The sequence below is a fragment of the Myotis yumanensis genome, unplaced genomic scaffold (genome assembly GCF_028538775.1).
Source record: "Myotis yumanensis isolate MYYU_CA2020_CCGP unplaced genomic scaffold, mMyoYum1.0.hap1 SCAF_5, whole genome shotgun sequence".
Classification (NCBI taxonomy): domain Eukaryota; kingdom Metazoa; phylum Chordata; class Mammalia; order Chiroptera; family Vespertilionidae; genus Myotis; species Myotis yumanensis.
The window spans coordinates 20511365-20535341 of NW_027223756.1; the positions used below are offsets into that span (position 1 = coordinate 20511365).

The window sequence follows — 23977 nt, forward strand, 5'->3', positions numbered from 1 at the left end:
ATTTTATTTTTCTGGTTTACATTGTTCCAGCTTGGCTGTGGGAAGCTCTTTCAAGTTGTCTCCTATGCCCATTTGACAGGCTGTTATTATTGTTATCATTATTTTTTTGGCACTTCTTTACTTTCTGACACCATGAGATGCCCCAAACCCATTCCCTGCCCCAGCCCTAGAATTAACCCCTTGCCCAAGGAGTCCTGTTCCTTGTTGTTGGAGAATGGTATTTAGGAACCAAGATCTGGGTCTTAGGTGTGCTCGTTGCTACTGGAGTGTCACTGCTTTAGGCTCTCTCAGAGAACAGAGCTAGGAAGTATGTGTACCTGTACTAATGACATAAACATCTTTATTTTTGTATCTTTCTAAAAACATTTTAAAATAATTGTTTTATAAAACATTTAAAAATATATAACTCTTACCTCCAGGCCAGAGGATTTGGGGTTGACATGGGGATGGAGGAGGGGAGAGCAGTTGGCAGTGCCTTAGAGACAGAGTTTGAGCAGGGAAAGAAGTGGCTGTGGGAGGAGGACGGGAGGAGGGCCTAGGAGCCCCTGTGGACTTCCCGAGGGGGTTTAGTCATGGCTGGGATGTGTAGCAGTGTCCTGATGGGTGGGAGGGTAGAGAGGTGGGGACAAACGGCTAGGTAAGGAGCCTTAGATCCGTGAGAGTATTGTTATTTGAAGCTTCGCTAAAGGCCCCTCTGTGTTTCTCCCCAGGCTAGTGCAACAGCAAGTAAGATCCCAGAGGCGGGAGCCTTGGGTGCAGCTGAGAAGAAGGTGAAGATGCTGGAGCAGCAGCGCACAGAAGTAGGTGGCCTCCTAGGACCCACAGGACTAAGGCCCTCCCTTGTCCCCTGGCTCTGGTTAGTCCGAGGTCACCATGGTGAGTTGCCATGGTGACCACTGAACCATCTGCCCATAACTCGCTGGACTTCTCTTAAATCTTCACCTGAGGATATGTTTTCATTGATTTTGAGGAAAGGAGAGAGAGAGAGAGAAACATTAATGTGAGAGAGAAACATGGACGGTTTGCCTCCTGTATGTGCCCCAACTGGGGATCAAACCTGCAACCGAGGCATGTGCTTTGACCAGGAATCGAACCAGCAACCTTTTGGTGTATGAGTTGACACTCCAACTAACTGAGCCATCCAGCCAGGCTGTCCTGGAATCTTGTCTCTTGGTCAGTCCCCTTGCCCACAAGGGTCACTCTGAGGAGGTGGCATTTGGGGCACAGCCGCCTAAAATTGTTGGCAGGGGAGGGGTAATTTAGGAAGGCTAAACCTGAATGGTGGAAAGAGGTTGTGATAAGGTGGGTGAGTTTCAGCCTCAGGAATGGGGAGCTTGGGGTTCATCGGTCACCTTGCGACTGGTTTGGGGGGGGACTGTTATAGAGGGAGATCCCACGCCTTGTGGCACTGCTTCTAACCAGCTGAGAACCCCCAGATCGAGGCTATTTCCTTGTCTCATGCCTATTCCCCCTCCACCTCCCACCCCCAGGTGGAGCCCAGCCCCCTTTGTTCTCTGAGCCCCTCCTCTCTGCGGTGCTCCATCCTTCTCCTGGTCCTGGGCCTTTCTGCCTCCCTGGCCCCAGCACATTGGGAAGGCAGGCTCCATTAGTCCTTTGCCTATGTACATATTAATTTTAGTTTCCTGCTTGCATTGCCCTAAGGTATTTTTCTCTGATTAACAAAGTAATATAATGTTCATTATAAAAAGATTGAGAATCTCACCTCCTAGAGTAACAATTAACGGTTAGTAACAATTCATTACATATTCTTTGTTTTCGTCTATGTACTCACTGATGTATAATCTGGTTTTTAAAATAGCAGAAAAAATTGTACGTATTGCATTACAAATTTCTTTTTTTCTTTAAAATAAACTATAACTTTAAGGATGCACATATATATGTACATATGTATATACCTTTAATATATATGTATATATTTAATATATATATTTCTTTAATTCTGAGTACTTTTTATTTTATGTTTCTGAAATTGGGATACCCTTTCCCATCATTTTATTTGTGATGTAGGATTGTTTTCGGTCCTGGAGGAATTGTTATATCGAGAGTATGACAAATAAGTAGTGTCACCTTAGAACTGAGGCAGCATATTAGGTTTTCTGAACAACTGCATGGCGTTCCGCTTCTGATTACTCTGTAATTTCTGTCACCCATCTCCTGTGCCTAGGTTGGCCTCTAGATTGTTTTGTAATACAAACGTTGAAATGATCACAATATACATATATTTTTATGCTTCTTTTGGTTACTATTTTTAGAGTAGAATTACGGGGTTATACATAGTCCCAAACTGCCCTTCAAATGGGGGTGTGTTTCATAATTCTACACCGAACTGATATACTGTTTTTGTGTCTTGGTGTTAGTCTCGCTGCCCTGGAAGGATAAAATGTGGCGGTTGATAGAGGGACTCCCTTTGAGGAGCACCAAGATTTATTGAGAAGCAAGAGACTGAGGCAGTGTCTGTAGCCAGCGTTCGCACACACTGTGCACTGCTGGGGAAGCTGGTGTGCGTGGAGTTGGCTGTCTGTGGTCCTCTGCTTATCCCCTGCTAACCCCGCTCTCTCCCCACAGCTGCTTGAAGTGAACAAACAGTGGGACCAGCATTTCCGGTCCATGAAGCAGCAGTACGAGCAGAAGGTAGTGTGGGAGTTACGGGAAGTCAAGGCTGAGCCCAGGTTCTCAGCTGTTGTCAGCGCATCCCCCCCGCCGCCGTCCTGCTCAGCAGTGTCGTCCCTTGGACAGTCACGCTCACGCACCCCCTCCCTCTGCCTCTGAACCCAGATCACTGAGCTGCGCCAGAAGCTGGCGGACCTGCAGAAGCAGGTGACTGACCTGGAAGCTGAGCGGGAGCAGAAGCAGCGTGACTTTGACCGCAAGCTTCTCCTGGCCAAGTCCAAGATTGAAATGGAGGAGGCAAGTGTGGCTGCTGGGCCCTGGGGGTTTGGCTCAGGGAGGCCTGCTCCTCCCACCCCAGTGGAGTAAACAAGCCAGGATTCCAGCTCCGGCTCTGGTGCAAAGGGCTGTGTGGCCACAGGCAAAAGCACTTTCCTTCCCCTTGCCCCAGTTTCCCATCTACACATTGAGAAGATTGGATTAGCCATTGCTTTTCATATTTTCTTATTTTCTAACAGAACTTTTTGTTCAATTAAAATCTGTGGGCTAGGGAAGCACAGAATAGAAAAGAGAGAGAAGCAGGCCGGCTCTGGGGCACTTGATGGGGTGGGTGCTGTTGAGTGTTTGAGTTGTGATGGCTCTTGGTTGGGGACAGAGTTTCTTTATTCATTCATCTAGTCCAGTGATGGCAAACCTATGACACGCATGTCAGAGGTGACACGCGAACTCATTTTTTTGGTTGATTTTTCTGTTAAATGGCATTTAAATATATAAAATAAATATAAAAAATGTAAATCTTTGTCTTACTATGGTTGCAAATATCAAAAAATTTCTATATGTGACACGGTCACCAGAGTTAAGTTAGGGTTTTTCAAAATGCTGACACGCCGAGCTCAAAAGGTTCGCCATCACTGCTCTAGTCATTATTTAACAGATCATACACTTGGCACTGTGCTGGGCGGAGAGACTCAGTGCTGAACCGTCCAGTACCCGCTTTGAGGGGGAAGAGACGCTAAACAACTGATTACAGAAGCAATAAGCTGAAGCGTGTTAAATACTACACAGGAGAAGTGACAGGGACCGGGAGGGGCAGGAAGAGGCATCAGATTCAGTCATGGGGCCAGGACTCTGCCCCCTGAAGAAGCAGCATCTGATCTGTCCTCCGTGTGACTGATTCCAGCCAAGGCCCTCAGGTTCCTGTTACGGCTGAAAGAGGAAAGGCCGCCTGACCCGCAGACTTCTGGGAGATTTTATTTATATCGTGTTGCCTTCCCTTTCATGGGAACGGCCCAGGCTATTATTGTTCAGCTTCAAAATGGACATTTTCAACACGGTTTGCATTTCAGAGTTCCCTCTCATCAGCATAGGACACTCAGGGGCCTTGTCTGGGCTGTCGCCTGCCTCCGTGACCACCCCTCCCTTGAAGATGAGGATTAGGCAGGACACTGCCTATCTTTTCTCTTCAGTGCAGTCACATCTTGTGACTGTCGGCTGTGACCCCTAGCTCTTTGGTCCCTTCTCCTGGCTCACATCAGTAGGTAGACACGTCCCTGGATCTGACAGCACCTCCCTCTCAGCTGCGGGGAGGGGGGATGTTTCGAGACACAGCACAGCCCTGTAGATAAGGGCACATGGCGATAGAGGCCGTGCTAATCCTGGAGCCTCTTCAACAGGAGTCCAGACCGGCTCCCACCCGTTCTGACCAAGGCTGCCCTCAGCAACCTCTGGCTGCCTGTCCCTATTTTAAACACTTCCTGTGACTTGCAAGGTGAGAGAGAGCACTGGAATTAAGACAACTGGGCTCTAACCCCAGCTCACTGTGTAGCCTGGGAGAAATCATCTCTCCTCTCTGCACAGTCATTTCCCATCACACAAAGGGGCTAGGACTTGATGCTCTCTAAGGGCCAATCCAGCTGTGGCCCTGCAGTGAAGGGGCCCTGATTGTTCCATAGTGGGTGTTGGAGCAGTGCTTCCACCTTGAAGCCTTCCCTGATTTCTTCTCGGCTATTGCGCTCTCTCTTTAACCTTACAGGACGGACTGTTTCTCTGTGTAGGAACACTTTCTGCCTTATGCTACTTTTATTTCTTTGAGTGTTTTCTCTCCTCTAGGTTCAGAGACTAAAAAGCAGAAAGATCTTTTAGAGATTCTTCGTGGTTTCTCACTTTCTGTGTCACAGAAGATCCCTGTGCAAATCTGACAGAAACTATGGCTTTTCTCCCTAGAAAATTGTACAGGCAAAATTTTACACTGTTTTGGGGCTCACAGACTTCCTGAGGTCCATGTGTGACTCATGTTAAGAACTGCTTGCCCTGGCCAGTGTGTCTCAGTGGTTAGAGCGTCAGCCTGTGCACCGTAGGGTCTCAGGTTCGATTTCTGGTCAAGGGTGAGCACCTAGGTTGCAGGTTTGATCCTCGCCCCCAGTCAGGGAACATGCAGGAGGCAGCCAATCTCTCACATCAATGTTTCTCTCTCTCTCTCTCCCTCTCCCTCCCTTCCACTGTCTCTAAAAATCAAAGGGAAAAAAATATCCTCAGGTGAGGATTAACAGAAAAACAAAAACAAAAGAAACTCCTTGCCTACGGCGGATAGGTAAGCTTAGACCAGAGCGGGCTGTGACAGTGCCCCAGGTCTCAGCTGGTGGAGGAGCTGGTGTCAGAACCCAGCGCCTTTCACTCAACCAAAGTGCCTCTTCTTTGAGGTCAGGCCCTTTGGGCATTACTGCTGTGACCCCAGGTGCCTTGTGTGAGCACAGTGAGGGCTGCGGAGTGAGAGCAAGAGAGGAGGCGTGCCGGAGAGGTGGGGCGGCATGCAGGGAGTCCCAGTCTCCTGCACGGGCTCCAGCTTACCCACCCTGTGCTCCCTGCAGACCGACAAGGAGCAGCTGTCAGCAGAGGCCAAGGAGCTGCGCCAGAAGGTCAGGTATCTGCAGGATCAGCTGAGCCCTCTGACCCGGCAGCGGGATTACCAGGAGAAGGAGATCCAGCGGCTCAACAAGGTAGGCGCCTTGGTCCTGGTCCCTCGGGCACCAGAGCTTCCCTAAGCCCAACTCCCACCAGCGCCCAACCCTCAGCTCAGGAGGGGCAGGTCTGGGTCAAGGCATGGGTGCTGCGGGCCTGGTGTCACCCGAGGTTCCCACCTTTGCCTTCTCCTCCCCGCGTGCAGTGGCCAGCCCTGGGACGAGCCTGTGCTCGCTCCCCTCCTGCCCTTTACGTGCCATTTCCTCACTCAGTGCCACCCTGCTCATGGTTCAGGTGCAGCGAGGCCTCCCACAAATCTCCTGCAGGTCGCCCTGTTCTGCGCACCTGGAGTACCAGCAACTTCTTTCCCGCTCCTTCTCGCATTTTCTTGTGATTACTTATCTAACATCTGTCTTCTCATGCAGTGGTGGGAGGTGCGCGTCTTCACAGGGACACATACCCCCAGTGCCTGGCACAAAGCACATGCTCAGGGAATACTCGCTGACGGGAGTGAGTGAGCACAGGCCCCGGGGTTCCCACCCTTGTGAAGTAGGACCCAGGAGACAGGGCGCCCGGGGTGGGCTGGGGAAAGCAGAAACCCTCTCCTCTGAGTCAGGCGAGTGGCAGTGAACGGCCAGGTCTGTACCCTCTCTGGGCCTCCACGTTGCCATCTGAGTCCTCCCTGGACTCATTCTGGCCCTACCCACCTTCCAGTGCAGGGTTAGAGGAAGGCACTGCCGACGGGAGCGTTGGGAGGAAACCTCTGAAGGCCTGGAGTTGCTGAGTCTATGGGCCAGCTTTTCCCTTCTATTGGTTTTGGTGTTTGAAAAGCATTGATCATGATGAGTCTGGGTCCTTGGGACCTGATCTCAGAGAAAAGAATGATGTGTCCCGACCTGGGGGACTTGGGGTTAAAATCCAGGCAGAATACTGTACATGGTGCTGGTCATAGGGATGGCCCAGCAGGATCATGCCCCTCCTCCCCCCAGGTTTCCTTGGCATAGCTGGGGACAGAGACACAGGTGTGGATGACTGATGCCAGGCCCTCCCTGCCCCTGGACCTCCATCTTCCCACCTAAAAAATGGGGCAGAGGGAGTAGGAGGATGAAAGGGAGCCATAGCCTCCCCTCGCAGCATCCCGAGTCGACTCTTGACTCTGCTTTGTTTCTGGAGGAGTCAAGCAGACCAAGTGGCGGACCCCATTCAAGTTGGGGGAGGTTTCCTTGACCTCCGTGCCATCCAGGAAGGCACCTTGGGCAATGCTGCCATGTGCAGGGCAGAGGCCCTGCTGTCCAAGGGGCTGAAGCTGAGGTGGGGATGAGGGTGGCCAGTCGTGAGAAGTGTTCCAAAGTTCTCGCCTAACAAGTTAACAGGTCTGAAGGAGAAAACCAGTTAATAGAAACCTTTTAAGAGGTGAGCAAGTTGAAATTAAAATCCAGTCTAATCTAACTCCAGGAGAGAGGAGGATGGAAGGGTTGGTTTAGTGGGAATGGGTTGTAAAAGCTGACGGATCTCAGGCCAGGCCAGACTGAAGATTCTCTGGAGGGACTTAATATTCCTTCTAGGTCTGGGTGCTGGGCTTGAGCCACACCTGCTCCGGGAAAGGGAAATTCTCCCTTCTTCATGAAGTTTAGGCTGCTGGTTAATAGCACACACTGGATTTGAATCCCCACGTTGCCACTTGCTGTGTGGCTTTGGACAAATCACTTCAGGTCTCGGAACCTCAGTTTTCACATCTGTAAAATGGGGATGATAGCCTTTTCTTCCTGGGACTGTGGAGAGGATTCAGTGAAATGATGTGTGCATAGTATTAATGACTAGGGTAGCATTTATTAAATAGTACTGGTAGTGGTGGTTATTGTTATCATTATTGTCAGGAAGGGGGTCCCTAAGGATGACCCTGTCAGTGGAACCTGACTTTCAGGGCTTCTGCTGATGGACCCATCTTCTCTCTTCCTGGTCTCAGGCCCTAGAGGAAGCACTGAGCATCCAGGCCTCCCCATCGTCTCCACCAACAGCCTTTGGGAACCCAGAAGGAGCTGGGGGCCTCCTCAGAAAACAGGAGCTGGTCACGCAGAACGAATTGCTGAAACAGCAGGTGAGCCTTGGGGGGAGGCCAGGTAGGAAGGAGCTGGTAGTGGGAGCTGGAGCAGCATCCTGAGCACCCAGGATGGGCTTGGCATCACGTGGAAGCAGTTATTGGTAGTCCACTTCCTGCCTTTGGCCAGGACCCCGGCCTGGTTATAGGTTCATCCTTTCCAGCATTGTGTCCCTAACTAGTCATTGCTCTATGATTTAGCCATCCTTACTCCAACTATGCCATTATCTACCTAGTATTTTAAGAATAAGTTTTACATAAATTACTTTCAATAAATGTAATTAAAAAGGAGCTTTATATCACTATCATAAATAGAAAAACCTGTTTGTTATTTTCCATAAATAAAAAACTAGCTGCCGAAACCGGTTTGGCTCAGTGAATAGAGCGTCGGTCTGCGGACTGAAAGGTCCCGGGTTCGATTCCGGTCAAGGGCATGTACCTAGGTTGCGGGCACATCCCCAGTAGGAGATGTGCAGGAGGCAGCTGATCGATGTTTCTCTCTCATCGATGTTTCTGACTCTCTATCTCTCTCCTTTCCTCTCTGTAAAAAATCAATAAAAAAATATATTACAAAAAAAAAAAAAACTAGCTGTAAGCAAGCAAAACAGTGTTATTAAACTTGAGCCGGATACTCTTTCTGATGAAGACTCTGAACTTGAGTCCTCATTCCCTTCCCTTAAGGCAGTGGTTCTCAACCTTCTGGCCCTTTAAATACAGTTCCTTGTGTTGTGACCCAACCATAAAATTATTTTCGTTGCTACTTCATAACTGTAATGTTGCTACTGTTATGAATCGTAATGTAAATATCTGATATGCAGGATGGTCTTAGGCAACCCCTGTGAAAGGGTCGTTCGACCTCCAAAGGGGTCGTGACCCACAGGTTGAGAACCGCTGCCTTAAGGGAAACTAACACATACCAGAAAGGCCTTAAAGACATACTAGCATAAAACAGACTTTCTCCTCAAGGGACGGGAGGTTTGAAAGGTTGAAAAGGTCACACTGTCCCATGTGTTTCCATGTGATGCCATGCAGGTCCCAGCCTCTTCCCTGCCAGGCTCCCGGGAGCCGTGGGAGAGCTTTGTAAGCCTTTACTCTCAGAAGGTCTTCCATCCACATTCTGGTCCCATAGCCTCGCCTCTGGGGCCAAAGCAATATGATAGGATTGGACTGGCTAATTGCTGTCAACCTTTTTAAAAAAGTCATACATCCCTGCCCTAACCGGTTTGGCTCAGTGGATAGAGCGTCGGCCTGTGGACTGAAGGGTCCCGGGTTCGATTTCGGCCGGGGGCACGTACCTTGGTTGCAGGCACATCCCCAGTAGGAGGTGTGCAGGAGGCAGCTGATCGATGTTTTTTTCTCATCGATGTTTCTAACTATCCCTCTCCCTTCCTCTCTGTGAAAAATCAATAAAATATATTTTAAAAAGTCATACTTCCCTTGTTTAAATGAAACCCTGTGTTGAAGCCAAGAATATAAAATAGGGGGATCCACACCTGGCTCAGTGGTTGAGCACCGACCCATGAAGCAAGAGGTCACTGGTTCGATTCCTGGTCAGGGCACATGCTCGGTTTTCGAGCTCTATCTCCATCCACTAGGGGCATCAAGAGGCAGCAGATAGATGATGTTTCTCATTCATTGCTGTTTCTAGTTCTCTATCCTTCTTCCTTCCTCTCTCTCTAAAAGTCAATAAAAACATATTTTAAAAAATAATGTATCTAAGACATAGTAAATAAATAAATAAATAAAGTAGGGGGATCCAGAACTACTTTGTTTGAAGATGGGGGTGGGGCTGGAGGTGTACACATTCCCCACTCCATGGGGGCTGTTGAGATGAGGTGACACCAGCTCCGATGTCTGTGTCTCTCAGCAGCCAACCCAGGATTCTGGGCCTCAGCAGGTCTGAGCCTCCACTCAGAGCTGTCCCTCTCCCTTCACCCCTTCCCTCTCTCCCCCCCTCACCCCTGCAGGTGAAGATCTTTGAGGAGGACTTCCAGAGAGAGCGCAGTGATCGGGAGCGCATGAATGAGGAGAAGGAAGAGCTGAAGAAGCAGGTAGAGAAACTGCAGGCCCAGGTCACCCTGTCAAACGCCCAGGTGAGAAGAGCTGGCCCGAGGAAGGGGCCATTGGCCTGCCCTCGGGACGGGGGCATGGATTGCAGGGTCCCTGGATGTGAGCCTGGATGTCAGGGCACTCACTGCTTCTCCTTCCAGCTCTGCTATAAGTTTCTGTGGATTTCAGGGGGACATGCCCACCCCGCCCCTAACCTCTAGCTCTGCTTTTCCACAGTCAGTTTTGATGCCTTTAAAGAGCAAATTCGGGGATTGGCCCTGAGCCCCCCATTGTCTCGCAGAATGCACCTGGAAAATGTTAATAGGGAAGCGCAGAAGCAGTGAGCGCACCGGACGCCTCCTGCCCAGTGTTCAGACCTCCCACAGTGAGCAGGCCTTACTGGTAGCCCCCAGCCTGGGCTGTGCTCTGCCCCACAGGGTCCTTCCCCAGGGCTGGGCCAGGCAGGACAGCCCACGCTGGAGCATCAGCCCATCAAACCTGGGGCTGCTGAAGGCCGGGTCCAGGCTTGGCTCAGAAGCACCTGGGCCAACAGTCTTCTCTCCCTCCTTTCTTCCCTCAGCTAAAAGCATTCAAAGATGAAGAGAAGGCGAAAGAAGCCCTCAAACAGCAGAAGAGGAAAGCAAAGGTGAGGGGGCTCAAGGAGGAAGCAGCCTTGACTTCACTGACCTTCCTCAGAGCTACAGTCTGATGGGAGAGGCAGTGTTTGCTCAGGTGCCCAGCTAACTATTGAGCAATGCAGTAGAGCACTTAGAACAGGACTTGGGGCGGAGTAACTACTCAGGTCACATTAGCTGTCATCATTGTTGCTCTTCCATGCCATGTGCCAGCCTTCTGTGCCCATGTCCTTCAGAGAACTAACATTCTAGAGCAGCAGTTCTCAACCTGTGGGTCGCGACCCCTTTGGCGGTGGAACGACCCTTTCACAGGGGTCGCCTAAGACCATCCTGCATATCAGATATTTACATTACGATTCATAACAGTAGCAACATTACAGTTACGAAGTAGCAACGAAAATAATTTTATGGTTGGGTCACAACTTGAGGAACTGTATTTAAAGGGCCAGAAGGTTGAGAACCACTGTTCTAGAGGATGAGAGATGAGATGGTGTCCCTGGGGATGGCCCTGCAGCCTGTCACAGGCCAGAGCCAGACATCAGCCTTTTTTGCAGGCCTCGGCAGAGCGCTACCACGTGGAACCCCACCCATACTTCGGGTACTATGGTCCGCCCGTGCCACATCACGGCTATGAGGAATGGTCCCAGATCCGCTACCCCCCCGCCCCCCATGGCTGTGGAGCACCCGCCCCCACTTCCCAACTCGCACCTCTACCCTATGGTGAGTCTGTGTCCCTCCTTCACCCCAGGACCCACACAGGGCCACCCCAGACATTTTCCAGAGGGCAAAGTCAAGCGAGGGTGTCAGAAACTCCACTCTGGGCTTCTTCCTAACAGCATCGTGCTGTGCGGGCGGATGTCCAGGGCCCGGCTCTGGCCTGCTATCCCAGGGGCAGGACTCCAGCCCAGAGCCACGATGTAGGACAGAAAAGGCTGAGAAAGGGGGCTGGGTAGCAAGGAGGACTCCCTCCAACCAACCAGGCCAGGGTGTCAGAGTGTGGGTTTACTTTGTCTTCTAACTTCCACATGTGGTCAGGCACCACAGTTCCTCACATGCATTCTCTCCCCCCCCCCCCCCCCCCCTTTTTCTCCTTCTTCTCTTTCTTCAGTTTCCTTTTCTCTCTTCCTCCTCCTCCTCCTCCTCTTCCTCCTCCTTCTTCTTTTTCTTCTTCTTCTTCTTTTCTCTCTCTCTCTCTCTCTCTCTCTCTCTCTCTCTCTCTCTCTCTCTCTCTCTTCTTTCTTCTCTTTTCCCTGCTGATCATTGTTTCTCCAAAGAGCTGCTGTCACTTGTCCCATCCTCTCCGCCACAGCCCCCTCAGGCAACCCCACTCTCACCTGGACAGGGACAGCAGCCTCCTATCCGGCCTCTCTTTCAGCTTCTCTCCCTATGACCATTCTTTACTGGAGTATAACGTGGGGCTTAAGAGGTTGACTCTGGGTTTATAGAAATCTGGGATCTAATAAACGTTTGGGCACTTTTCTAGATGGATGAACTTTGAACAGTTACTTAGCCCCTCTGAGCCTCAGTTTCCTTATCTGTAAAATGGGGATGGCAACCTGGATTATTGTAAGGATTCCATTACAGTCGACCCTCCATATCTACGGGTTCCACATCCCTGGGTTCAATCAATCGTGGCTTGAAAATATCCGGAAAAAATGTTACGTTGTTGCTGACATGCACCATGTAGTTAGGCCTATAATGGTTGATTGTACTGAACAAGACCTTTTTAAAAATCATTATTCCCTAAACAATACAGTATAACAACTATTTACGTAACATTTATGTTGTATTATGTACTGTAAGTAATCCAGAGATGATTAAAGTATATGGGAGGATGTGTGTAGGTTATATACAAATACTACAACATTTCATACAAGTGACTTGAGTATCCTTGGATTTTGGTATCCTGGGGGTGGGGGCCATCCTGGAACCAGTCCCCTGAGGATACTGAGGGATACCTGTATGTGTTCAGTACCTGCTATTGTAATTTGCAAGTGTGGTTGTTGATTACTAAGCACGTTTTGTTGCAGCCAGGATACACCTGGCGGCCACCCTATGGAGGGATGCGCAATCAGACCTCCCAAGTGATGGACTCGCCTACAGCTAGGCCTGCAGAACCAGGTAAGTGTGATCCCCTAGTACAGAGGGGTTTGGGAAGGGTCTCAGCTGTGCAGAAACAGGGGGGCTCTGCCGGGAGGTCGTGGGCCCCTTCATGAAGGTGTGCGAGCCGAGGCTGTAGGCAGCTTGGAGGGAGTGAGGTTGGAGGAGGTAGTGGTTGGGAGGAGGGATTGGGCTGCTCAATCATTTTCTCATCTTCCCCAGAGGCGGCCAAATGGGCAGGGCTGTCCCCTCTTCCGGAAATGCCCCACTTCTGGGATTGAGCGAGACTGACTAGGCTTCAACACTTCCTAGAACTGGGACTTGGGCCGGTTTCTGAAACCTCTATGGGCCCCAGCTCCCTCCTCCATAAAGGGATCGTCATCTGCCTGCTTCATAGGGCTGAACTGAATGTATTGAATGATGAATGTACCTACGGTACTTCGCCCAGGGCCTGGCGCTCGGTAACACTTAATAACTCGAGCTGTTACTTTCACTGTTACTGTATTGGTTTCCACAGGACTTTGAAACCTACTGTACCACCTCATCTTTAAGTCTTCAAAATTTTTGTTTATTTAGACTCTGCAAAAAATGACCGCAAGGGGCCTCAGTGAGACCAGATTACTTCACTTGGCTCCACCTTCGTCCTGCAGAGCCAGCTGACCTCAGATTTCTGAAAAACTAGAGGCCACCTGCTCTGTGTGGCCAGAGTCTGAGCCAGACAGGAAGCTGAGAGGGACCACCTGCCTATGTCCTGGCCCAACCTGAACTGTTTGCAGATTGGGGAGGCTCTACCCAGAAGGTTTCTGTCTGCGCCCTGCCTTTGGCGCTACTGGAAAAAACTCACTGTCCTGCCACCGCCTGGAGAGAGGACCTGCCATCCTTTGTGGAATCCGCCGGGGGACGTCAGTCACAAGAGTGGGGTGCAGCTGAGACCCTTCTTTCAAAACTACCCCAGAAGGGGTTCCAGCCCCTCTGGGGACCACGTTCAATTCATGTGTGTGTTTAATTTTGCTTCAAGCTCTGTAGTAGCAGGACCTAGACCACGCCCATCCCTTCCCTCTGTGAGGAGCTGTGGGAAGAGGAGGTTTGCCTCTGGGAGCAGAAGAGAACGAGGGATGTTCTGCTGCTGGCCCTCCACCTCCGCCACGGCAGCCTTGCTCTCGCCACTGCAGCCCGGGATGAAGCCATGCCAGCCACATATGCTGAGGGGCCCAAGCCTGAAGCGACCAGACCCTCGGCCCCGCCACTGGAGGCTTGTGGTGCTGGAGGCCCGGATTGGGGTGGCTGTCCGTCCCTGGGCAGCTCTTTGCACGAATCTTGGACATAAATCCAAATGGAAGTTTCTGTAGCTGGTGTTTTTATGTTGCGGCTAATGTTCCATCCCAGTCACTCAGAATGCTGCTTTCCTGGTCCCTGTCCTCTGTGCCCCACCTCACCCCCACCCCCCAGCCTCCCAAGAGCATCACTGTTACTCTTGGCTGATGTCCCTGGGGTCCTGCTCAGAGCCTCCGTGAGAACGGGGCATCCAGGGGCAGAGGAAGGTGACCTGGTCTACATTCCAGTCCCGCACCGCTCATCAGGAGACATTGGGCAAGGCCTGGGCCTTCTGTGAGCCTCATTTTCCTCACCCGTCAAATAGAACACCTCGCCTCAGCCCTTGGAGAATTGTGGGAGGGAATGAGAATAGATGTTTCATAAACTCCAAATGCTGAGAGAAGCAGAGTGGGCCTAGGTAGAAACCAAAAAGCAAGGGCCCGAAGCACTCCATGTCTTCTTTCTTTCTCATACCCTCCCATCTCCCCCTCTTCGACCCTCCCCCTCCCTTGTCCGCTGGAGCGGCCCCATTGAGGAAGTACCACAGTAGGCTCAGCTGCTGCAGAAAGGCCTTTACTGGGCAGGTGGGGGTGAGTCTATGCCAATGGGCAAGGGTGAGGGGTGAGAGCACATCCTCCGAAGTAGCAGGGGTGGCATCCCTGCCTGGGGTCTCAGCCTGAATGCACTAAAGGCTGGCCCCTCAGACAGGCTCAGGGGAGGTCCGCCCACTAGGGCTTTGGGCCCCTCCTTCATAGAGACGCCACTCCTGACACGGGGAACGTGGCCCTTACTCTCACGTCTGCCTTGGCTGCTCAGGGAGCACTGTGGGGTGCGGGGAGGGGCTTGGGAGGGCCCTTCAGGAAGGAGAGAGATGTACAGAGGAGCAGAGGGAGGATGGACAGTATGGTAAACCTGGGAACTTCTGGGCACTGCCGTGGTGGTACTTGGAGGCAGGGGGAGATGCTGGCCCCAAAGCTGAGGCCCAGGGAGAGCAGAATAATTGCATCTAGAGCTGGTTTCTTTGGGCTCGGCTCAGTGAATTGTTATCACTGGGGCAGAGAACTGGAGAGAAAGGGTGTTATTCTCTAGCATTCTCCACAGCACACAGCCGTGGGCACATATTGGTACACATTCCTGGGTATTCGTCCAGGTAGACACATGTGGCTGCACACTCAGGTGCATTCACACTTGATCTCACACCTGTGGGCAAACACCCACGTGCACAGCAGTATAGACACACTGTGTGCACACTGGGGCCTTGTATAGTAAGAAGGGTCTGTGGTAGGAGTAGTGTGGCTGGAGATACGGGTTCCTTCCTGAACAGAGTCCCTCCCAGGCCCCGCGTGGTGGACGTGGGGTGGGGCAGGCCTCGGTTACTTCCCCCTGACCCCCAGGGCTGCCTGCTGCCTCATGTAGGCCAGGATGTCCATCTTGACGTTGTTGACCGTGGTCCGGTGGTACCAGCGCATGATGGGTTTACCGTCCGGCCCCACCAGGAACTTCTCAAAGTTCCAGCGGATGTCATGGATCTTCATGGGTTCCCAGAAGAGGCGGTTAGGCGAGCCCAGGAGCTCCGAGGTGGGAGGGCAGGAGTTCTGGAACAGGGATGAAAAATGTTAACCTGCTCGGGGCCCCTCCTACCTCCTGGGGGGGGCGGCAGGGGGGACGGGCACGGGGGAACAGCCTGCCACTGAGGAAAGAGCACCAGTTTGGGAGACTGGATCTCAGAACCGTCATTGGCTCTAGTGGGTTGTGAGACCCTTGTCCCTTCTGGGGCCCTGCCTGGGCCTTATTGTAAAATGGACAGATGGGATCTAGGGTGTGCAAAGCCCTCTATTGGAACGACAGTTGGATGCCCAGAAATTTCCCTAGAGCAGAGCAGGGCAGGGCAGGGCAGCACAGGCCTGGGCCTTGTCTCTGTAGGGGCTGGAGCCGAGCAGCCCCCCCAGAGCCAGCATCGCAGAGGTGGCTGTGCACTCACCTTCAGGAACGTGTAGACCTTCTGCTCTTTCTCCCCGTTCACATCTCCTTTCTCAAAGAGTTGGAAATTGGGGACGAAGCCCCCACCCGGCCGAACATGCCTACGAGAAATGTTCGTAGGTGGGTCCCCAGGAGATGGATGGGCACAAGGCTCAGAAATGAGAGGAAGGGCCAGGGCAGGGCAGGGGGTGTGGGTAGTCTGGGTTCTATTCCATAGTGGGCAGTGGGAGCCCATGAGTATTGACTGGGCAATGGCATAATGTGGCTCTGCGGTCTTCTCTTTCCGTTCTGGTACCTTCTCCGTAACCCTTGCCCCCCACATGCACTCTCCCATCCGTCATGCACTCACAGCCAGTCCTCCTGTCCCTGTTCCTCCCCGTCCCTTCTTCCCCTCATTCCATTAAGTGGGTTCCTGGGGAGGGAGAGGAGTTCTTCGGGGCTGATAAATGCCAGCATGAGTGGGAGCCAACGCAAGAGATGCCTGGCGCCCCGGCCAGGACGCGGCTGGCTGTGCTGGCGGAGCTTTCCGGACGCTGCCTGAGCACTCACTTGAGGATAGGTAGGATCTCCGAGTTGTCTCCTGGCTCCTGTTTTCCAAATTGGTTGCAGGGGAAGCCCAGAATGACAAGACCAAATGGTTGCAGCTCTTCCTGTAGTGCATTCAGTTCTGGGCCAGGGAGAGAGAGCAGAGACCCGGTTCGCCTGGTGAGGAGCCCTGCCTCATCGCACCAGCGCCTGCTCGCCCGTCGTACAGCTCAAATCACTGAGGCCCGACAGTGGGGGCTTGGCCCAGGACCACTCATCGAACATGTCAATGCTGGGAGTCAAATCCCACCCTCCTGACTCAGCTGGATGGGTTGCAGGTTTGCGGGGGAAGCAAGTAACACCCTTTCTCAAATCAGTATTCAGTCACTGGCCCACGGCCAAGTTCCTTCAGGATTATTTCCTGGAACAAAAACTATCCCCCGCTGGGGGAAGGCAGAGGACTTCCCTGGGGTGAGGTGGGGCCCTCGCAATCCTCCTATACTCTGGGAATCAGGGATCCAAGGGAGGCCCTGGCCCAGCTCCCTCTGCCCGTGGCCTGTCAAAGGCCATGTCCAACCGTACTCCTGCACAAACGCACGGCTCTATTCCGAGGCCTGACAGAAGCATTCTAAACAGAGCATCCCTGCCCACTGTGCAGCCCAGTTGCCATCACTGCACTTGCAGGAATTTCGCATAATTGCCAGGCAGGACACTCAGGTGCCCTGCTTCCTCCCAGCCCCTCCCAGCCAACTGTGCTCAGCCCCAGAGCATTTTCCTGTTGGCGCTGAAGGTCCTGTGCCTGCACGGTTGCCCGGCTAAAGGAAATGAGTGGGGATACTAGAGTTCTCAGAACCTGGGTGAAACACCTCGAGCCACTGCCTGCCTTCCAGATAGGGGCCAGGAGAAGTACTAAGGGCGATGGGGCTGAGGCAGGTGAGAAATTCTCAGCAAGGCAACGCTACCATTCCTCTCCAGGGAAAGGACACTTGAGGCACAAACCTCCATCCCCCTGCTTTTAGGGGAATTGTGCTCAGGGATGAAGGGTTGCAGGGAGTCTTCTAGAACATGTCCAAGGCAAGCAGATCTCAGATTTAGATAATCATCTTCACAAGACGGTGGCACAGAGGACCGGGATACACGGTTTGGAATCTCATGATCACTGTCCCCCTCCCCCCTTGAAATATTCCCAACTGGCAGAAACGGTCCAGAATAAAGCAGAGGGCTCTTACCAACGTACTGGCTCGTCAGGCCTCAGAAGCTGGCCACGTTGACAAAGAGGACGTATTTGCCGGCATACTGCTTGAAGGGGATGTACTCCTCCCCGTTGAGGGTGAGGGCTCCATACTCATAGATGGTGCCGCTCACCCCAGCATGGCAGTCCGTCTGGAACAGAGACCAGCGCCAGGGAGTGGTTACAGCTGGAAGGGAACTTGGGCATCTCCACTTTTAAGACCATGAAAGACCCCAAGACCACTCCAGGCTTTGGAACTAGACTAGCACCGAGGCCTCCTAACTCCTTGCGCAAGAAAATGATTATGGAAGCACTTAGTATGCTGGTGAGTGCCATGGAAACCTGGAGGTGACTTCCTGTCATCATCACTGCACAGCACACGTGGATTCATAAAGATTTACCAGCCCTGAGGGACACTACGCTGATACCGGCGGGTTTGTTACTGGATGGGCTGATGGAGACGGGGTGGGCGGCTGTTGCAAGAACCCAGGCAAGTGATGATGAGGCTGAAGTAAACCATTGAAAAGGCAGAGCTGAGCAGGAAGAAGGAAGGGGCAGAATGGAGAGAGGTGATTCAGAGGTTCCAGACTAGGGGACTGGAAAGCTGAGGCTGTGGGTGTAGAATAGGGACACAGGAGGAGCCAGGAATGGGGAAAGGCCGCCGTGAGGATGAAGGGTAAAGAACAGCACCTCGCATATATCAGATGTCCCTGTGAGTGAGCCGTTGTGATGATGAGCCTTGTGCCTTCCTCTCTGCCCAGCCTCTGCTCCACAGTCAACCTCCAGGACAAGTAGGAACAGGGTACAATGGACTGCAAGTCGGGGGACCTGGATTCCACGTCTAGCTCTGCCCCTAACTCGCTGTGTGGTCCTGGACTGGCCCTTTCTCTTCTCTGGACCTCAGCTTCCTCATTTATAAAATGAGAATCTGGATCAGCTGTTCTCAACCACGATGGCTGGACAGCATGCTGTCAGTGGGAATGCTGCTAACGAGCACGAGGTTGCATTCACTCCACTGCCCTTCCCTCAGCTCTAGCCCAGATTACAAAAATCTGGGTCTGTTCTTGGAAGGATGTCATGGCGTCAATAACGCGACAGGCAGGTGCGCTGCTCCTGATGGGAAAGAAAAGAGCTTGCCACTATTGTATCAGGTCATCTCTATGGTGCTTTCTGGCCCTGACTGCCTATGCAAAGTAGCATTATAGACCCGGGCAGACAGACACAGGTGAATGGAGTTAGAGAAGCAAGTCCACACCATCTCTTCCCGTCAGTCCCGGAAGACGGAAGACATGCTGTTGAGGTGAGGTACCTGGGCCCAAGTAGGTGAAGGGAGCCCTCTGGGCTGGCAGGGCGTGACTCCAGGAGGGTGAAGAAAAGCCACCTGTGTCTTGAAGAGGCCACAGGTCTGCTGAGCCAGGTGAGGCTGGGTCCCACCATTCCCTGGCAGCCGAAAACTCTCTTGGCTTCGGTGCAAATTCCCTGCTTTATATGAGTCTAATATTCCATGCCCATGACTTGGTGGGTGCTAAAGGCAGGCCTTAGACCTAAGCTCAATATTTCTCCAGCCGTTGGGCCTCCAAAGCCCCATCTGGGATCAGTTCCACCTCAAAATACAAACAACTGAGGGAACAGCAAACACACCCCAGGGGGCACAGAGGTCTAGCAGCCAGAGGCAAGGCCTCCCAGCAGCCTCTCCACCTCCTCCACTCTGCCCTGACCCAAAGACAACCTCTGGGGAAGGAGAGAACACAAGCCAAAAGGTTGTCCAAATAACCAAAGCCTGTAAACAACAGGAGGATCCACTTCTGAGCACAGTTTCAGGGTGGGGGTGGGGCGAGGGGAATCCCCTCTCATCAGGTTTCAGTCTTTGCTGGCTCACTCTCTGAGCCTCCCCAAATGGCTGTGAGAATCTGATGGCAGGTCCCAAAAGTCTTGAAAGCCTCTCTTGGAAAGAAACCCCCACATCCAGGGGTAGTGCTTATTCTGCCTGCAGCCAGGGTAGAGGGCCCCTTGTTCCTACATTATTGTGAAGAGGCCTTGATGTTCCCCAGCCACTATAAAGGTGATGCACTGGCAGGGTGTCTCCAGGACGAAGGACCAGTGACAGAGCTTCCTCGCTTTCTACTGGGACCAGTGAGGTCAGTGCTCAGGGTTCAAACCAATGGGGCTCGGAGTGGCCAGGGTCCGGGAAGCCATGGCTTGCACTCACCACTGGGCACTGCAGCCCAGTTCTTACGGAAGCCTCCTTACCCGCTCTGGGCCTATGGAATCCCAGAGCCCTCACCTTAAACAGGGGAGGCCAGAGAAGACGGAGGGAGGGGCAGTGAGAGTGCCTCAATCCTCCCAGTTGGACAAGACAGGAGAGTTCTGATGGCTGGAGAGTGGGAGGCGCACAGGGACTCGGCCGCTGCGCTTGCGTCTTTCTCCTCTCCTATCTTACCACTCCCGTCAATGGGATGCTGTGAAGGGAGAACTGGACTGGGGGCAGGGGACCTGAGCTCTGGGCCTGGCCGAGCCTCTGACTCTGTAACTACTGCTCTCCCCGCTATTTATTGTGAGATGGGGTCAGATTCAGGGCTGTCATAAGGGCCCTTCAACTCCATCCGTCTGTGGTTCCATGATTCTCTCTGCCTGATTTAGTCGCCTAGAAACCAGCGGTTACTAGGGTCCTGTGCACGTCAGCAGCTGTTGCTCTCTCCAGCTTCTGCACAGTCCTTTTGCAGAGCAAGGACAGGGAGTCTGGGCAGCCCGGAGCTGGACTGGAGAGGGGACACAGCAAGGAAAGGAGGACAGCCCCTCCTTTGTTCTCTAGCCCCCCCCCCCCCTTTGAGTGGGAGGAGAAAACCTTTCTCTGGGGCAGTCACCTTTGGTCCTGCCCATTCTCCACGTGCCCCCTGCCTGACCTCTTGGCCCTGGGGTGAGGGTAATGTAAACATTTGAGCCCTAGAACCAGGGTTATGACATCGCAACTATCTGCTGACCAGGGAAGAAAGACGGGCATGCCCAAACTGTTATTAGCCAGCAAGTCCTAGCTGGTAGCATCTGATAGGACCATACCTACCCTAAGACTTTTCTTGGCCATCCCCATCCTGTTCTCTCTAAGTCCATCTATTCCTCCCCAGAGTTCTACAGAGAACACACAGCTATGATGAAGGAACCCTGTGCTTGGAACGGGCTTCCTGAGCAGTGGACAGCATTTTGGAAACAGAATCATAGACTGTTTCATAAGATCTTAGAATAAAGACCCCGAAGATTTTAGGAACACAGAGGCTCAAAGCTTCTCTTGAGCTTGCACAAGCCTGGTGTATGTGTGTGCTGGGAGGCTGGAGACGGGAATCTCTCTCTTTGGGTCTAGCCCTAGGCCTGGCTTTTGCCTCCCTAAAGAGGAGAAATCCTAGGGCCCACCTTGGCACATGCCATCCAAGGAGATAGGTGTGCTAGGTCGTCCTGGCCTCAGCACCCCCACTCTAGCGAAGGGTCACACGGCCTGCTGGGATACACTGAGGCTCAGGAGACTTCTGCCTCTCCCACTGAGCTGGCAGTGCCCAGCTTGCTCCAACTACCAGGTGTGCTCAGGCCAATATAGGCAGGTGGGGGTGGGGGCAGGAGGGGGGGGGGGGGAGGCTGCCCCAGGGCAGGAAACCCTCCTGAGAACAGCTTCTCCAAGCAGCATCCCTTCTGAAATCATCAGCTTCATTTTGCCACAGCCCCCCCCCCTCCCCCAACCCCCTCCCCCCCCACTCCACCTCAGCCCACACTCACCTCCTGCAGGTGGAGGATCAGGTCCTAAGGAGTCGGGACTAGTCAGGGACCTGGGAGTTGTGCCCTGCCTGCCAGTCCAGAGCTCCTTCTGTCTCAGATCTCTGCCTCGTCTACCAATGCCCCGAATCCCAGTGCATCTCTACCTGCGTTTATTCTTGGACTAGAAGAGCCCCCAAGGCAATTCTTCAAAACAGGGGACCACCCAGCTGCAATTCTCCCCGCTTCCTCCTGCCTTGTCAGTCTCCCTGGGAACCTCCACAGCCAACCAGTTGCAAAGTCTCTAGGCCTTTTCTGTGAGCGCACCCCCTTCAGGCCTGTCTGGAGGGGAGCAGCTCCAGGCCAGAGGTGGCATGGATGTAGCAAGGCGACCCCAGGTAGCCATGGGGGAGAACTCGCGAACTCGGGGAGAGGGACTTTCCCCCGCTATTCGCTGCGCACCCGGGGCACCCAGGCCTTCTACAGACGGAACTGCGAGGAGGAGACGGAGGGTCTGGGTGTGGGGGTCCCGGCGCAGGAGCGGGAAGCAACCGGAGTTAAAGGCGTCCCTCTCCCCTAGGGTCGCCCTTCTGGAGGGAAGCCCGGGAGGAGGGGTGCCTCACCACCGCGAGATGGACACCTGGGGGCTATGCGCGTTCCCGGCCCCTACCCCGGAGGCTCACTCACCTTCGACTTCTCCTGCCCCAGGCTCGGCACGAGGCCGGCCAGGAGCAGGGAGAAAAGGCAGGATGCCCGGAGCAGCCGGGCCATGGCGCGCGCGCGGAGGGTGCGTCTGGGACTGGCCTGAGCCGCTGATCCCCGGCCACCGGCCACCGTCCGTCTGAGGTGTCCGGTGCGCTCAGCCACCTTTCAAGCCCTCGGCGATGACCAATCCGCGACCCGCCCCGAGTCCTTGCAGCCAATCGCAGGGCGGCTGGCATTGCAGGGGCGGGCACGATTGCCCTGCTTCTCCCCCTCCCCAGGCTCGGGGCGACAGTGACGTCAGCAAGTCTGGACAGAGAGGTGGGAGCCAGGTTCTTGTGAACCTGAGAGGCGCCCCCCTTCTTTTGGCTCTAGAGTGCGGAGGAGGCAGGCAGCATGCCCGCCGGCACAGCCCGGGAAAGGGCTTTAGACAGCCCGGAGGAAGTGATGGAAGGCTCAATGTTGGGAAGGCTCGAGCCTAGTCTAGAGCCTTTCTTCCTCTGAGCTTTAAAATACCCCATGGCGTTCCCTCTTTCCTCCCCGTCCATTCGGTTGTTGAGGATTTAAAATGTCAGCAAGATCTGGAGTTAGACTTCAGGGAACATTTATTCTGTATAGGTTTAATGTTTAGGAAGCAAACTGTGGGTGTCCTGGGTAGAACATTGGGATACTTCAGCTGCTTTGAGAGCAGGAAATTCATTTGTTCCTGTGTCGTCTCGAACAACTTGCTTTTCCTCTCAGGGCCTCAGTTTTCCCATCTGTGTAATGGGATTGGTTGATGATCTCTATCTAAGGCCCTGCTGGTTCTGGCTAGATGGCTTGCTTCTAAAATAAGTGACAGATCAGGAGTCCCTCCAGAGTAGGGACCATAATCAATACCTGGCACAGGGCCTAGAACACAACAGGTGCTTAATATTTGCTACATCACTCAATCAATGAATTCATTTCTCTGCCTGGAGATACTGATGCTCAGGTCAGGCAGCTCTAGGTCTGGGCTGTCGAGGTATGATTCTGTCCACAGATAGGGGAATGGGTTGAGATCAGTACTTTGCAAACCTGTCTGCCTACCTGGGAAGCTTGTAATACAGACTCCCAGGCCCCACTTCCGAATCAGTGCATTAGAATCTCAGGGGCGGAAGCTGAGAATCTACACCAGACAGGTTCCAAAGGTGATTCTGAGGCTGGTGATTCTCCGTCTTCTGTTGGAGAAGTACCTTGGGATACCATGTTTTTATTATGATTTAAGATATTATGTTCCCGTGGGAACTTGGAAGGTCTGTCTCAAGTCCCACATTCTCTGTGAAGCCTTCCTTATCTCCAACCACTGACTGTTGAAATGAAGGGAACCTTAAATGCCAGGAAGTCTTGAAATGAGTTATAGCACAGAGAACAGTGGCTGAAACAGACGATGTGCTCAATAAATGTGATTTACTGAACCACCTCATTTCATTGAAGCCTGGAGATGGGGAACAATTTACCCAAGTTCCCCTAGCACAGTGGTCGGCAAACTGCGGCTCGCGAGCCACATGAGGCTCTTTGGCCCCAAAATACCACGTGTAGGCGCGCACGTACAGTGCGATTGAAACTTCGTGGCCCATGCACAGAAGTCGGTATTTTGTGGAAGAGCCACACTCAAGGGGCCAAAGAGACGCATGTGGCTCGAGAGCCGCAGTTTGCCGACCACTGCCCTAGCACATAGGTGGCAGAGAGGAGACCAGAATCCAGGGTTCTAGGATCCAATCTCAAGCTCTCTTCACTTTGTTCCGTTGTCTTTTGTTGGTCATATACACCCAAAGATACAAACACCTGTACACCTATCAGTTTGTCAGAAATTCATTGTTCATTACCATCAGTAGGCATCTAGTGACCCTCAAAATGTGTGCCTGGCATCATGTCAACACCATGAGAGATGTCAAAGAGTTTCCTTGAAGTTATAATCCCTGCCCTCAAAGTGTGAGCCAATAGAGCGAGGGGTAGGATGATACAAGTGGCACCTAGGGTCATGGAACTGCAGAGCTG

The 23977-nt window shown here is 52.8% G+C and overlaps 2 protein-coding genes across 2 annotated transcripts in view; one reads left to right on the forward strand and one right to left on the reverse strand.

Moving 5' to 3' along the window:
- The window catches only part of TNIP1 (TNFAIP3 interacting protein 1), a 43803-nt gene extending 29991 nt beyond the window's left edge, over positions 1-13812 (forward strand). Inside the window, 11 exon segments of the mRNA XM_070414577.1 lie at positions 711-800; positions 2587-2652; positions 2797-2928; positions 5496-5624; positions 7553-7684; positions 9652-9777; positions 10314-10379; positions 10923-11024; positions 11026-11088; positions 12399-12489; positions 13045-13812. Coding sequence (XP_070270678.1) covers positions 711-800; positions 2587-2652; positions 2797-2928; positions 5496-5624; positions 7553-7684; positions 9652-9777; positions 10314-10379; positions 10923-11024; positions 11026-11088; positions 12399-12489; positions 13045-13079 — 1032 coding nt within the window. The 3' untranslated portion in view covers positions 13080-13812.
- Positions 13813-14339: 527 nt separating this feature from the next.
- GPX3 (glutathione peroxidase 3) lies at positions 14340-22102 on the reverse strand. Its single transcript, XM_070414578.1, has 5 exons — positions 21944-22102; positions 17517-17670; positions 16312-16429; positions 15764-15863; positions 14340-15377 (listed from the first exon to the last, which is right to left on the reverse strand). The coding sequence occupies exons 1-5, from the start codon at positions 22025-22027 to the stop codon at positions 15156-15158; spliced, it is 678 nt and encodes a 225-aa protein (XP_070270679.1). The 5' UTR covers positions 22028-22102; the 3' UTR covers positions 14340-15155.
- Positions 22103-23977: the final 1875 nt, after the last annotated feature.